Below are 16,150 nucleotides of genomic sequence, written 5' to 3'. Positions count from 1 at the left end.
CACGGCCACTTCGACCGGCTTCCAGGTTACAGATAGAAGAGCTGACAAAGAGGATTTACACGGTTTCCGATTGGGATATTTTGGAGTTTTCTTCAAAGTAAGGTTTGAGAGATGATTACTCATATACTACAATAGTTATGACAATGCAATGGTTGAATCATCTTGTGAAAGTAATTTAAGGGAATTAAAGATGACCAAAAAACTTCTTAAGGTCGAGTACGGGTGAAAGCAGATTGTCAAATGTTGTCGATAGAGTCCACACTGCTGCTAAATCTAACTGCCATGACATAACAATGAGTTTGAATCACTGAAAGTAAGGAAAAATAATCTAAAATTATAATAAAAAGACAGCTTGTGAAAAGGGATATTTTCTCAGTACTTAATTAAGTTTCTTTTTCTTTTATTGCTGAGTGATTATTTATGCAATACAGATAAGGAGTGTGGTCGCTCATTTATTCGTCATACCAATGAAAATGCTTCGAGGTATTGCTGTGGCAAGCAGACAGTACTGAGCCAGTAAAGGGTTCCGATTATCGGTCTGCCTTTATCAGTGACATAGTAGGTGTATCCACATAACCATTCAACGATCCATGTAGATAACACTGAATGATTACCAAGCGCCGTTTGGGTTGACATTGTTGACAGGATGGCGAGATAAGCCCTGAGATAAATCCAACTTTAATTTTTGTCCCTCGTACAAATTGTATGTGAATGATTCATATAACCAGACAGTGAAATGTTAAGAAATTTGTTTTTTTATGAATAATTTTCCAGTGAAATATTGGATTTTCAACCCATAAAGTGCAGGTTGTCATTCGATGTGGTTTTATTTATTAGAATATTTCTGTGCTGTTTTAAAGAAGCTACCGAGTAGAACTTTGATGAAGAATAAGCAGTTCGCAATGCCGGTAATCGCTAGCTGTAGCGCTCGTGGTTATATGTGACATCGCTACCCAGGGAACAATCTAGTAGCCTTTATAACTAATTGAAGTAAGTTTGTGAAATAGGGTAATAGTGCATTTCGTTACATGGCGACGATAAATCTGTCATTTTAGATTTCAAACATAAGGACAAAATAATTTCTGTAATTACAGTTCGACGGGTATAGAAAATACCAAAAGTCATCTGGTGGCTGACTATCGAGATTGCGTACGCATTTTTCAAGTTTGAGGTTATAAAGCGTGTATCGGCAAAGATAGGATCTAATGAGTCAAATGCTGATCTGCCTCCGCGACAGGCAGCTACGTACGAGAGACTACTTCTTAAAATGCTTGTGTGCTGTAATATAGTCTCACTATTCCTCCAGAACGACAAGTATGGCGGATGGTTTTTAGTAATACTTTGCAAACTGATCAAAATACATACAGATGTTGAAGAGTCTGTACGCTTATTGGCTAGTTTACAATATCATTAGGTACCACGTTTCTACAAAAACGTTTGCAAGTTTGTGTGTCGTAGAATGAGACGGATGCACTGTTGCTAGACAACTGTGCGCCTTGATCCTAAGTCTAGTATTATTTCGTAGCAAAAAGCGAATGTCTACGGGTTGAGTGGAAAGTAATTATTATTTTTAATTTCATTGTTAGACATACGTTAACCCGGCGATTATCATCTAGCTTTCGTGAAATGTGTTCATAATCAAATTTCAATTGACCAGCCGCACAGTCCATGACTGCAGCGGCTAGACCGCTCGGCTAATACCGCGCGGCTAACAAATTTGAAACATCCGTTACTATCTGAAGAGTTACATGTAAAAGAAAATGCTTAGTGGGCTATTTTTAGCAAAATTATAGCTGCTTTACAAGTTGATATGTTGCATGTGTTTCTAGCAACTCGTGCGCAAGATATTTTTTCCTGTTTGTTAACGGGTGAACAATAAAATTTATGTTCACCCATTCATGACTGACTATATTACCTTGGACGTAAATTAAAACTCAACCGATCAATTTGACACAAGTTTTAGGTGCGTTCATTACATTCTTCAGACGATGCCGCGACTTTTGCGTCGACATGACTACATACAGTTGCTGCCCTCCTTATTGTTTGTAATATCTAATGGCCAGCACTTCGCTGTGACTTTAAATGCAAAAAAATGGTTCAAATGGCTCTGAGCACTATGGGACTTAACATCTGGGGTCATCAGTCCCCTAGAACTGAGGACTACTTAAACCTAACTAAGGACATCACACACATCCATGCCCGAGGCAGGATTAGAACCTGCGACCTCTCGGCCACACCGGTCGGCCTTTAAATGAAAATCATGTCTTTGATAAACTATTGTTAGTGATTATCAGAAGAGGAAAATTAATTCTGTATATAGAGTTCAAATACTGCAGTTCGACTGTATGAATTAGAATGTAAATAAAGGGGTTGGGCAAAAGTTTAGGAAAATCGAAAGAACTACACGCCTGAAAATAAATGTATAGTCAAGCATGGAGGTAGCGCTGCTGTATTTGACCGTGAACGGCGCCTGTGAAATGTCCTCAGTGCGTTGTTAGTCAGTCGTGGTCAGAACAGCGCGTTTTGTATTGTTGCGAGTGCATTATACCCGAGCTAAGTGACTTCCAACGTGGCCAAATTATTGGCGCTCGTTTGATGGATGCTTCCTCAACGGAGGTAGCCCAAGATCTACACCGCGTACATGGAAAGCAGAAAAACATCATCCACTGAGTCACAACGCGGATGAAAGTGTGTTGAGTGATCACGACAGACGTTCATTGAAGAGGAGTGAGATGAAAAATGAAAAATGGGAAGACAGGTACAAAAGTCACTGCAGAGCTCAATGTCACACGCGCGAACCCTGTCAGCAAAAAAACAAGACAAAGACAGCTCCATACGCCAGGCACTGTAGGGCGAGATGGAATTCCCAAAGTGATGCCGCAGTGAGAAATCCAGGGCTATGCAGAAAAGGAAGAATTTAATTCGTTTCGACGAGTCTTGTTTCACGCTGTTTGCAACTGCTGGCCGAGCTTACGTGCCAAGAGTGAACCATGGCGGGGGCTCCGTGATGATTTGGGCAGCCATAACGTGGTAGTCCAGCAAGGTCACTTTAGTGCCAAGGTCTGTGTGCCAATTTTGGCTGATCAGGTCTATCCCACGCTACAGTGTTCGTTCCCCAGTTGCGGTGCTGTTTTTCCAGACGACGGGACCCCGTCCATACAGCTCACATCGTCCAGCACTTGTTTGGTGAGCAGGAGGATGAATTGTCCCATCTGCCCTGGTCACCACAGTTACCAGATTTCAGTATTAACAGAACCCAGTATGTTGACCTCGACAGGGAGTGTCCATCAGAGACAAGGGTATTGCCAGGAGTACTCCAGGGAAGTGTGTTCGGACCACTGTTATTTTCTACATAAATAAATGATCTGCCGGACAAGGTAAGTAACAGTCTCCGGCTGTTTGCTGAAGATGCCTGGAGTATGCGAAGGCGTCGTCATTGAATGACTGTAGGCGAATACAAGACGACCAAGATAAAATTTCTAGTTTATGTGATGAATGATGACAGTTACCTCTAAATGTTGGAAAAGGTAAGTTAATGCAGATGAGTAGAACAAGCAAATCCGTGGTGTTAACAGTACAGAATTAGCAGCGCGCTGTCTGACACAGTCACGTCGTTTAAATACCTGGCCGTGACGTCTCAAAGCAATATTAGGTGTAATGAGCATGTAAGGACTGTAGTAAGGAAGGCGAATGATCGACTTCGGTATATTTGGAGAATTTTAGGAAAGTGTGGTTCATCTGTAAAGGACACCGCATGTAAGTCACTAGTGTGAGTCACTGTTGAGAACTGTTCGAGTGATTGGAGTCCGCACCAGATCGGATTAAAACGAGGACATCTAAGCATTTCAGAGGCGGGCTGCCAGATTTGTTACCGGTAGGTTCGAACAACACGTAACTGTTACGGAGATGCTTCGGAAACCCAAATGAGAATCCATGGAGGGAAGGTGACGTTCTTTTCGAGGGGCACTATTGAGAAAATTTAGAGAACAAGTATATGAGACTGACTGCAGAAAAATACTACCGCCGCCAATGTCTGTTTCGCGTAAGGACCATGAAGATAAGGTTAGAGAGGTTATGGCTCGTACACAGGCATATGGACAATCCTTTTTCTCTCGCTCTATGTGCGAATGTGCGAGTGGGATAGGAGAGGAAATGACTAGCAATGGTACAGGATACACTCAGCCACGCACCGTACGATGACTTACAGAGTACGTATGTAGATGTAGACGTAGATTCTAGGCCTTTATGGGTTGTTTGGTCCGGCTTTATCATCCTTACCTGAAACTGCCACTATTTTTCAGGAAGAATGGTATATAATTCCTAGTAAAATGATTTAGCACTTGTATTTATTCATTTCGAGAAGACAGTAACTTGTTTCGAATGGCTACGGTTTTTCTACGCCCTATTATATATGGTAACGTGTTGCATTTGTGGTGTTTCCACGTTTATCTCCAGCCCCTATACAGAGACTTCCAGAGTGCTGAAAAGCGATCGTAAGAGGTTCCATCCGTATTCTCCTTCCAGGAAACCAGGAAACTTGAACTTTATGTGATCTGTCGTTGAAGTATGGCGTAATGCACGATTTTCTTCTGCACAGATTCATCGCATCCGCGACTTGTACCTGAAGTCTGCACTGCAGCAGGATATTGGCTGGTACGATACACAGCAGACCGGGGAGTTCGCCAGCCGTATGTCCGAGTAAGTATAAGTATGTTCTGCTGACGTTTAACCCAAAATCGGCTAAGAGCATTTCTCAAGCTTGCCTAAGTATGGTTTGAATACGAATTAACTGCATTCATCCTTTTGCTGCCAAGTGCAGCCATTTTCAAGCTTTTTGTAAATATGGCTCAAATGGCTCTGAGAACTATGACACTTAACATCTGAGGTCATCAGTGCCCTAGACTTAGAACTACTTAAACCTAACTAACCTAAGGACATCATACACATGTATGCCCGAGACAGGATTCGAACCTGCGACCGTAGCAGCAGCGTGGTTCCCGACTGAAGCGCCTACAACCGCTCGGCCACAACGGCCGGCAAGCTTTGCGTCCACAGCTCCCGTGACCTGAACGTAAAGATCCGTGGCTCCCTTTCCACATGACTTTGTTAGTTTTGTTATTTCTCTGAACTTCTGGAAAAGTATTCTCGCGGTGGATTTGCCGAACTACCGTGTTCTGACTCCAAATGTCGTTTCATTTTGTTATGAAGCATACTTTCAGTAGCTAGGACTTTGACACAAGTGACACACTGTGGTTGTTCTTCATTTCCTACAGTAGTAAACGTATAATCGAAATTCAGACCTGTCTACTTCGAGCGTTTTCGTCTACACGCGTCTTCGGAACATACTTTGAAATACTATCAAGACCGGTGCCGCTTAATTTTACATAATCCCGTAGATGATCACGCACGATTGGTTTTTGATCACTTTTTTGGTATATGGCGAGTCCTTAGCTTACCAGGTACTCTTGATAAGTGGAATTTAATACTATTTTACCTACCTGGGAGTTTGTTATTAGGTAGTTCTTTTTTAGCTTTTGTCCTTTCTAGGTACGACAGGAACGTTCTATGCTGTTTTATAATCGTATTCTCTTTCCTGACCAGAACATGACTTGATTTTATGAGTATGTTCTGCCTGTATATCTTTTCACTTTAGTTACTGTTTCTTGCCTTACATTATTTTTTTATTACTTTGTAGAGATTGCACCTCATGGTGCTGTTAAAATGCTGCGAAACTGGTCGTGCTTATAAATACAGTACTTACTGGTGAAGAAGTTTTACTCTATCTTCAGAATGATACATCCAGATTGTGGCTGCCATGGCTAGAAAGTCTTCTGTGTTATATTTTGTACTTTCACTTACAAATTTTCCATGCTGACAGACAGACTCAGATCTAAGAAGACAAACAACACTTACTTTCCGGCTCGCTAGATATCACTACTAGCGCACGTGTTGTTCCTTTACCCAGAAAGCAAATAAACCAAGTAACCATTTTTATAAAACCACCGCGATGCCTTTACTGTATGGCCACGTCGCCCCTGTAAGCAGCGCTGCACAGTTTGAAGTCCCTGTTCTAGAGAACAGCATTTAAAAATTCCTACACTTTTTCCTAAACGGAACTCATCTAAAGACAAGAGATAACATTCTGGGAGTGTTTCAGAGTAATTCGATAGTTATTGTTGTTGTGGTCTTCAGTCCGAAGTATGGTTTTATATAGTTCTCCATGCTACTTCATCCTGTCCAAACTTCGTCATCTCCGAATAGCAACGGCAACGTCATCATTTTGAGCCTGTTTACTGTATTCATCTCTTGGTTTCCCACCACAACTTTTATCCTCTACATTTCACTCCAGTACTAAACTAGCGATCCCTTGATGGCTCAGAGTGTGTCCTATCAACCCATCCCTTGTGTTAGTCAAGTTGGCCACAATTTTCTCCACAGTTATATTCAGCACCTCCTAATTGGATACATAATCACCTTATCTTCAGCATTCTTCTGTAGCGCCACATTTAGCGCCACATTTCTATTCTATTGTCGTCTGAACCTTTTATCGTCCACGTTTCACTTCCATGCAAAATTAAGTGATAGAACATATCACGTTGACCAACACAGGGATAAGCAAAGCTATATTATATGTAAAATTGCAAGTTGCAGGGCAATGCAATGGTGTTTTCTTATATACTGCGAACAACTGCAACACAGACACTTACGATGTGTCTGGAACAAAGAAAACGGCACGAAAAAAACGTGTGTATACCTGGTTCAAAAGCGACAGACAGCACTGCAGGTTCTTTAGACTCTGGGGCAAAACCGGTCATTGTCAGTAAGGTATTAAGTTGTGCTCCATAGTCTTCGTTCGTAAACCTTTTTTTTTAAGTTGTGGACTAATTTAGATCGACTAATCGTCTAGCAGAAGAATATCCAACAACATCCCGTTACAAAATCATCTGTATACTTAGACTAGTCGGATTTTTTAACAATGCGTCATTCCTTAGATATCAAAAGAACTTAAAAATAACAAGGTTTATGATAACACCATCATTCACAAAGATGGAAGTTATGTTTCCATCTTAAGCAGCTCAGACTGATTGATGAGGGGGAAACGGGTAGAGACATAGTACTATCAGAGACAGCTAGGCAACTTTTACGGTGATATTAAATTAAAAATCGTGTAACACCGATTTCAAAAAGAACCTTCCCTCACAGTAGCCAGCTCCTTTATACATATTACCAAATGTCTGTTAGTCTGCGGCTATTGTAGGTCACTTTGACGGCGAACAAAGTATTTTCGTGTTTGTAACGTTACATGACACAATGAACTTTTGAGGTGCTACTTGATGATGTCAGCAATTTATGGCGCCATGTTGCCTACATCATATCATTCTCCATTACAACCTCTACCGGAATTATGACAAAATCCCCTCTATGTCTCTGAGGGAATTCCTCTTGGAAGAAAAAGAGAAAAGTCTATCAGTTTTAATATTATTGAAAGATCGTTCTACAAATTTCTCAAGCCAGAATCTAATAAAAAAGTGTCAGACCGTTCCTCGATTGATTATATAGATGCACACACTTGTCGGATCTTTGGTTGTCGCACCCCGTAGTCGTTCCCTGAAAGTGTGAAACAGTTCACTGTCTCCCGTAGTAAACTGATGAAGCGCCTATACACTAGGAATGTCTACTGCACGAGATAATGGCCCCACATGGTTCCTCAGACTGTAATTCAAAGGGCGTAAATGAAGGATATGCAAACTATGGAACCCGCCAGTGAGCGAGGTGGCGCATTGGTTAGCATACTGGACGCGCATTCGGGAGGACAACGGTTCAAACCCATGTCAAGCCATCCTGATTTAGGATTTCCATGATTTCCCTAAATAGCTTCAGGAAAATGCAGGGATGTTTCCTTTGAAAGGGCCCGGTCGATTTCCTTTCGGATTCTTCCCTAATCCGAGCTTCCGTTCAGTATCGAATGACCTCTTTGTCGACGGGACGTTAAACACTAATCTCCTCTTCTTGAAACCCACACTCCTCTGCCTATTCATGTCCCTTGGTAGATATTATGTACTGCATCGGGAATAGTGTAAAATATGCTGGACCCTCAGTATGCGTAAACCACCTCGTTCCTTTTACTTGGAGGGAACCATCATACAGCACATCTGCAACATTTTTGGAAGTGGAGTTCTTGTAGACGAAACTTCTAAAAGCTGATAGAACATATGGCCCACCTGTTAGCCACTTACATACAATTCCTGCCAGGATATTGCACCTAAACTGCCAATTTGATTTTTTTTTCAAGTAGTAAAGGGTACAGTAAGCAGTCGCAATGATGTTAACTGCATACCTAGATTTCCGTCATGCACGTAGTCACCCAGGCCAACAGTAATCAGCCGCCATCTCCTCATTCCACCTGCCTTGATAAGTGATTCTATTATTTTTATGTCTTGATGAGCCCTTTCTCCATGTTCTTCGCTAGCACCATCAAGATTGTCAGGAGGAAGTTAGGATGGCTACGAAGAAAACGGATTTTATGGCTCACATTGCATCTTAAGTTTTCAAGGCAATCAACATATTTTCCACCATGGCTTTGAAATATTGGTGTTTTCTATTCCGTAAGAACTTATTAACCACAGTCCTAAATTCTGTCCACGCCGGTCGCTCTTCTTGTGTTAGTACATTTTCAAATACTTCATCTTTCTTCAAACTTCTAATGTTCGGTTCCACAAATATTCCTTCTTTAAGTTTAGCCTGAGGTAGAAAAGAAAATTTGGAACTTAATCACCATTTTTGTCAATGCTTCGACGAACTGTTTCACCAGAGATTCTCTTATCACATTTTTCTCCGCAGGATGTATTGTTGTTTTCCTGAGCCATTGCATTCTGCTCCAATGCGATTCACTGACACAGCTGTCTCAGAGGCACAGAAAACATGGAAACTGCATAAAGCCTGACTGTTGCCCCAGCAGTATTCTGTTACTTTCAGATCTCCACATACAACCCTCTGGTGTTTCGCGTAGTTCGATGCCTTCAGCAACATCTCCATATTCTTTTAAGTGCACAGTGCTCTGGGCCGTATTTATTTCCACTGTGTAGAAGTACGACCTTGAGACTTCTTTTGTAACAATCTATAAGTGGCCTTCATTCATTGGTCTTGTACGTAACACCGTAACTTGATTACACACCATCAATGATCTTGCAGTAAACAAGGGAGCATTCTGTATTGAAATACTCACGAAATCCAGGTTCTCTCGATCGAGACCAGTAGAATGTTGTGCCCGGCGTAAGCAAACGTTTTCCTTTAATCTAGCCCACAAAACTTGTGCTGTTACCAAGTCATTCGGCTCTTCTTGTGTAAACTGCACTGGTCGTCCTTTTGTGGGTGTGGAGTCATAATCTGAAGTTTCATTCGATGACGATGATGATGCTGAAAATTCTAAAGCAGTGGGTATTTCAGGCACGGGAATGTTATGACCATGTGCTACAGGTGATACGGCTAATTTTAGGTGTGGGTAAACAGTTCGCCGGCCGGTGTGACCGAGCGGTTCTAGGCGCTTCAGTCTGGAACCGTGCGACCGCTACGGTCGCAAGTTCGAATATTGCCTCGGGCATGGATGTGTTTTCTGTCCTTAGGTTAGTTAGGTTTAAGTAGTTCTACGTTCTAGGGGACTGCTGACTTTAGATGTTAAGTCCCATAGTACTGAGAACCATTTGAACCAGAGTTCTGCTTGCCTTGTGCTCATTTCATCAAACCTGCAATGCATGGATGACAAACAGTATGTGGCGCAATAGTTTTGTCCTGATGTCCAAACTTTATACCGAAATAAAATAGTTACGCTTTTTTGACCAATATGGTTATGTCCTCTCTCTTGCTTCTGAGAGTCAGAGAGCAGCAGACGTAACGAAACATATCAGGGCCATTCAAACGATCTTCATTAGGAAATCGCCGTTATTAGGCTGTGTGTGCGTGAATTCTTAAGGGACCAAACTGCTGAGGTCATCGGTTCCTAGACTTATACACTACTTAAACTAACTTATGCTAAGAACAACAACAACAACAACAACACCCCCCCTCCCACACACACACATGTCCGAGGGAGGACTCGAAACCTCAGGCGGGAGGGGCCACGCAATCCGTGGCATGGCGGCTCTAACTGCACGGCCACTCCGCGCGGCCATTACTAGTCTGATTTGAAATAATCTGGTAACGTCGACACACACAAATTTCACTTCAAATTTATACTCAAATGACTCTGATGCGTTTGTATACCTCTAAACAACTCGAGAAGTATCGATCTTTCCACAGTCCATCATGCTGTATTGCTTTATGATCTATAGCAGTATAAGTATTATGCGGGATATTTAAAATACTTCAGGAATTACGTAAAAACTCTGAGTGTTAGAAGAAAACAGGTTACACTTTCGTAAAGAGCACTCTAACATACCTACTTTCATGTAATGAGCCGAAGCATCGCAGCCCTGTGGCGCGAATTCACCACCCAGATGGCCAGTCCTTGCACCTGGTCGCTCCCGTTTGGTCGTTGCGTTCCCTTGTTGCCGTTTCATATTCAGCGCACTGTTTGTTCGCATGTACATCAGAAACTTTCACAACCAAATAAGCTCATCAACGTGTTAACAAAGGGAAAAAATTACAGTTTCATAGAGCACCCTACTTCACCATGAGTACATCTCATGCATTAACATTGCCATACTGATTTACTCTGTTGTCAGTCTATGAATTACAAAATGAATCTCTAATTTTTATGAAAACGGCATTCAGAATGGGGTGCTACGTTTCAACACGTCCCCAATTCCTGCAGCCTCTTTACCTGTTGCATATCTTAGTCTCTACAGTAGGTTTGCATCTGACCCGCCTAGAGTTACAGAGAATTTATCCTGTCTTACACGGTAGAGTGACTGTAGTGGGCCATCAAGACATCGTTATTATGTATTGTATGTATTCATTTATACTTCATCTATGGATCGAAATGCATAAAAAATACCAAAATCGATGTCGAAAAGGTCTTAGGACCACCTGAAATTAAATGGTTCTTGAAATGTGAGGTGTAACCGAGAGCGACATCCAGCGATGGAGCTATGAGCTCTGTAGTCCAGTTGCCATGCCTACACAATAACGGACCTAAACAGGACCATTGTGGTTTAGTTTCAGACTGTGAACAGTATAATGGCAAATTTTATAGTTGTTTTCGCAAGTTTCCTAAATCCATTCACATTAAAAATGTGAAAACGACGATTTGGTTACTCAAATGAAATATATGGATTTTTAAGGTATCACAGTAATCTATCTTCAAAAAATATTGGCCGGATAACGATCAAACGTGTAAGATAGAGTAAGCTTTCTGTATTTCCTTGCAACGTCGGACTAATCAGTTATATAGGAAATGACACTTTTGAAATCTAGCGCCATCCTGAATAAATTTTTGCAGAAACCTGTGTCCGCATCACTTCGTCATTGATGGCGTATTCCAGTATGGTACCCAATACAGTGGTTTGATGTATTGTCCACCAGATTCGCCTGATCAGCACCCAATGGAACACATCCATAACGCTATCAAGAGACCGTTCGAAGTCGGCCACTGTGGCCGAGCGGTTCTAGGCCCTTTAGTCCAGAACCGCGCTGCTGCTACGGTCGCAGGTTCGAATCCTGATGTGTGTGATATCCTTAGGTTAGTTAGATTTAAGTAGTTCTAAGTCTAGGGGCTGATGACCTCAGATGTTAAGTCCCATAGTGCTTAGAGCCATTTGAACCATTTGACCGTTCCAAGCCCGCAATCCACCGGCCTGTAATTTTATGGGAATAGTGCCATGTATCTGTGTCACGTAGGATCGGTGACGTATTATGTTACAAAGTTGGCCCAACGTGCTATTAAATGGGTGGTCATCGCTGATCAGTCCATTTACCTAATGTTATATAAGCACTCTGACTACAAAGCCTTCGATGTCCACAGGGACCTGACTAAACTGGAGGACGGCATCGGAGAGAAGGTGGCCATGTTCGTGATGTACCAGGTGAACGTGATCGGCGGAGTGTTGATGGCACTGGTTCGTGGCTGGGAGCTGGCCCTGGTGTGCCTCGTGTCCTTCCCACTGATCGTCGCCTCGATCGTCACCACAGAGGTGATATCGTCGCGTCTCGTCCGGAAAGAGCTCCACGCTTACGGAAAGGCTGGAGGCATCGCAGAAGAGGTGCTCAGTGGCATCCGCACCGTTATCGCCTTCGGTGGACAGGACAAGGAGGATCAAAGGTGAGATGCACACTTCTTACTTAGAGAACACTCACGGTATGGTGACTGTAGACGAACTTCCCTTCAGTTATTGTGAATATTGCGGTATGACGATCTCATAAGCTCTAGGGTTTCTTATATGCTGCCTTTTCTCCTTTTGTCTCATCAGAGAAAGTTATAAGTACTCACGGAGACGGCCGGCCGAAGTGGCCGTGCGGTTAAAGGCGCTGCAGTCTGGAACCGCAAGACCGCTACGGTCGCAGGTTCGAATCCTGCCTCGGGCATGGATGTTTGTGATGTCCTTAGGTTAGTTAGGTTTAACTAGTTCTAAGTTCTAGGGGACTAATGACCTCAGCAGTTGAGTCCCATAGTGCTCAGAGCCATTTGAACCATTTGAACCTCACGGAGACGTCTCAGTACAACTCTACTAGGAATGACTAGGAAGGCCTGGGCAAATGGGGATTGAACATAATTCGTTAATGCACATTTAAATCACAATTTATTAAGATTACAAGATTGCACATAAATAAGCAAAGTCGAGGACGGCCGGCAAAACCAAAGGGTATTGTTAGCAATTTCTAACTTGAGAGCACTGCAAGTCAAACGTTTAGTTACAATGAAATGTACCAAATATTCTTTACATAAAAGAACATTTGAGGGTAAAATTACATAATCTTAACGGTATAGGCTTTAAATAAACTCAATCAGTCTTAAAAGCTTTTAGCAGTGCATGAAATAATGTACATAAACTCACAGTAACACCCAAATTAACCTTGACTTGGCAAATCGCGAAACATATAAACTAATTTAATGAATGTTTTAAGAAAAGGCATCTACAACAACTGTAATAAGAAATCTGAAGGTGAAAGTTTTACAAAATATTCTGATCAATTTCCTAGTGCTTCAAGCCGTTCGCACTGGGCGGCAGAACCCGAGACACTCCACAAGAACGTGGCCAAGCAGCCCAATCTAACTGTGTCTAAAAGATACACAAGGCTGTTATTACAGACATAATAAAACTAACTCGCCCAATAAAGAGACGCAACAAATATCTGAATCTCACCCTTTAGAAATTAGATTTAGGGATTAGCTGCACCCTTCCTTCATTAACACTTTGTTTTATAATATAAGAAAGGACAAGTAAAAATTCCTGCTACCATGTTATCTAACGGACAGCTACAGTAAGTTAAGACAATTTCGCTGCATTTGCAAGACGTTTTTGGTTGGAAAACCCACACTACTGGTCTTAAATAATCCCATTAATAGCTTAGCGATCCCAGGCTGGGCCAATTCCATAAGGAGGACCCGCAAGGAACTCAGGTAGAACGTTAAAAATCACACCAAAACTTTTTACACTCTTCACAACGAAAAAATTTGGTGAATGTAAGGTCGTATGCCCTTATCCACTTCTCTCATCAACGGCGCAGTAAACAGCAAGCATGTAATTAGAAGTAAGTTTCACCACGGGTATAAGAAAAATAATACTACTGAAATAAATATTACAAAAATAAAAGTTAAAAGATAAATCTTAAGATTTGAGTCATATCAACCTTGAATATAATTAATTAAATATATAAACAAGCCCCTTGTAAAACAGATCAAGCGATTTCAATAGCGAGATGATAATTAGCGGGTATCTGATTCTCTCAGAGATCCGCCCAGTTAACGAGCATTGCCTAAGTCAGCACCCCTTGCGAGACACTCATCTGTTGTAATGTGTCGTAACTACAGTTAGGACAACGCTGCTGCACTACTAAATGCAAAAAACCACTTCAAAATTTCTCACTGGGTATTAATGGAGAAACGGTAAACATGCAGATTGCGGTGCCGTTACGGAACCTAGAGTGGACCTCTTCCACAGACGGCGGGTCGCGGCATCAGACCCAGGCTTCGGTGGAAAAGGCCCCTCTTCCCGCTACACCACCAGCTACGCCGGAACGCGGCCCAGTAGCCATCGTCGAAAGCACTTCGCAAACCCCGGACCGCTAGGTGCTACGCACGCCCCACGAGTTTTCCAGCTAAGTAACAGTTGCCTCGTCGGCGAACTGTCTGCGAGAGTGTCAGCTCGCTAAAGACTTCTTAAAGGCCGCCCTTGGACGTCCTCTAGACAAAGATAAGTGCTCACGGTGGCCTGGTGCGGTAGGTCGATTCGTGACACGATTCTCATTTCTTATCAGCAAGCACAAGCAATTTCCTGCTGTAATACTAAAAATATTATCTGACCACTATCTCGAAGTACGTTCTAGTCCATCATCCTACAAGCGAAAGAAATATTTCAGACACCTTTGTGACAAACAGAACTGATCTTTTCGAGAGTGTCATCAGTTTGGACAGGATTAGTGACCATGATGATGATGAGACAAAGGCAGAAAGGTCATAAGGCTTGATTAGAGAGTACTGTTTGATGGCCTGACTGACAGTCACTATAAAGTTATTTAATACGGAGCGGTTGGGGTAAAAGCTGAAAGAAATTGTGAGCAGCGGGCTGGAAAATTGCGATCCAAATAATATATAAGGAGGCAAAGACTCAAACTCGTTTACTGGCACCATTCAGAGATTATCAATACATGCAACCGTAACAAGAATCCTGCGTGAAGTCTACAATAATTTTTACTATTAGATTCTGGCGAAAGATCTATCGTAAATACCTATGTCATACGTAAGGTCAACGAACGGGTGCAAACCGACCATTTTAATATCTCATAGATCTATCTGATGCTGATAGCACAGCAGAAATATTAAATTCCACATTTAAAATGCTATTCGCGCATGAAAAAGATTTCGTGCCAACGACTGGCAGCACTTGCCCACGAAAGACAAAGTTCTCGTGTTCCGTTCCCCATCTGGCACTCCATTTTAATCTGCCCGAAAGTTTCGAGCATTGCCCTGTTGAGAAACGTCACCACGATGCCTTCGAATGAGACGTATAACACTTGAGGACACGGGATTTGGTAACGGACGATGGTGTAGTCTGAGCTACCACAGTCACTACCGTACTTAGCACACTGAACTCACATTTGGGAGAACGACGGTTCAAACCCGCGTCCTTTCATTTCCATGAATCACTTAAGGTAAGAGCTGGGATGGTTCTTTCGAAAGAGCACGGCCGATTCCCTTCTCCATCCTTCCGTTATCCGAGTTTGCGCTCTGTCTCCAATGACCTCGTTGTCGACGGGACGTTTAACCCCAATCTCTTGGAGCGCGCGAGATAGGCGCACAATATAAGGCGACTTGTCGCGGCCCGCGAGGCTCTCCCCGTCGGAGGTTCGATTCCTCTCTCGGGCATGGGTGTCTGTGTGGCCCTTAGTGTAAGTTAGTTTAAGTTAGATTAAGTAGTGCTGCTCCGTTTCAACACGTCCTCAGTTCCTGGGGACCGATGATCTCAGCAGTTTGGTCCCATAAGACCTTACCACAAGTATAGAAATCCTAATCTCCTGCCGGCCGCTGTGGCCGAGCGGTTCTAGGCGCTTGAGTCCGGAACCGCGCTGCTGCTGCGGTCACAGGTTTCTAATCCTGCCTCGGGCATGGATGTGTGTGATGTCCTTATGCTAGTTAGGTTTAAGTAGTTCTAAGTCTAGGGATTGATGACCTCAGATGTTAAGTCCTTTAGTGCTTAGAGCCATTTGAACCTAATCTCCTCCTCTTCTTCCTCCTCCACAATCACTACCAGCAGTGACCTCAAGTCATACCCGATGGCTCGCCACTCCATGACGCCATGAGTAACACCACTGTGGTCCACTGCCGGTAGCTGAGTGGTCAGCGCGACAGAATGTCAATCCTGAGGGCCCGGGTTCGATTCCCGGCTGGGTCAGAGATTTTCTCCGCTCAGGAACTGGGTGTTGTGTTGTCCGAATCATCATCATTTGCCCACGGTCTAACGCACCGCTTTACGGACTGGGAAGGGGCGTCTGGTCC

At 42.8% G+C, this 16,150-nt stretch overlaps 1 protein-coding gene across 1 annotated transcript in view; it reads left to right on the top strand.

Moving 5' to 3' along the window:
- LOC126252983 (ATP-dependent translocase ABCB1-like) overlaps positions 1-16,150 on the top strand; it is a 231,734-nt gene that overhangs the window by 62,203 nt on the left and 153,381 nt on the right. Inside the window, exons 6-7 of the mRNA XM_049954011.1 lie at positions 4,598-4,698; positions 11,960-12,256. Of these exons, the coding sequence (XP_049809968.1) occupies positions 4,598-4,698; positions 11,960-12,256 (398 nt within the window). The remainder of the gene's footprint in view (positions 1-4,597; positions 4,699-11,959; positions 12,257-16,150) is intronic.

Source organism: Schistocerca nitens, chromosome 4, assembly GCF_023898315.1.
Source record: "Schistocerca nitens isolate TAMUIC-IGC-003100 chromosome 4, iqSchNite1.1, whole genome shotgun sequence".
Classification (NCBI taxonomy): Eukaryota; Metazoa; Arthropoda; class Insecta; order Orthoptera; family Acrididae; genus Schistocerca; species Schistocerca nitens.
Note: the sequence above shows the minus strand (reverse complement) of the source record. Positions and strands in the feature narration are given on the sequence as shown.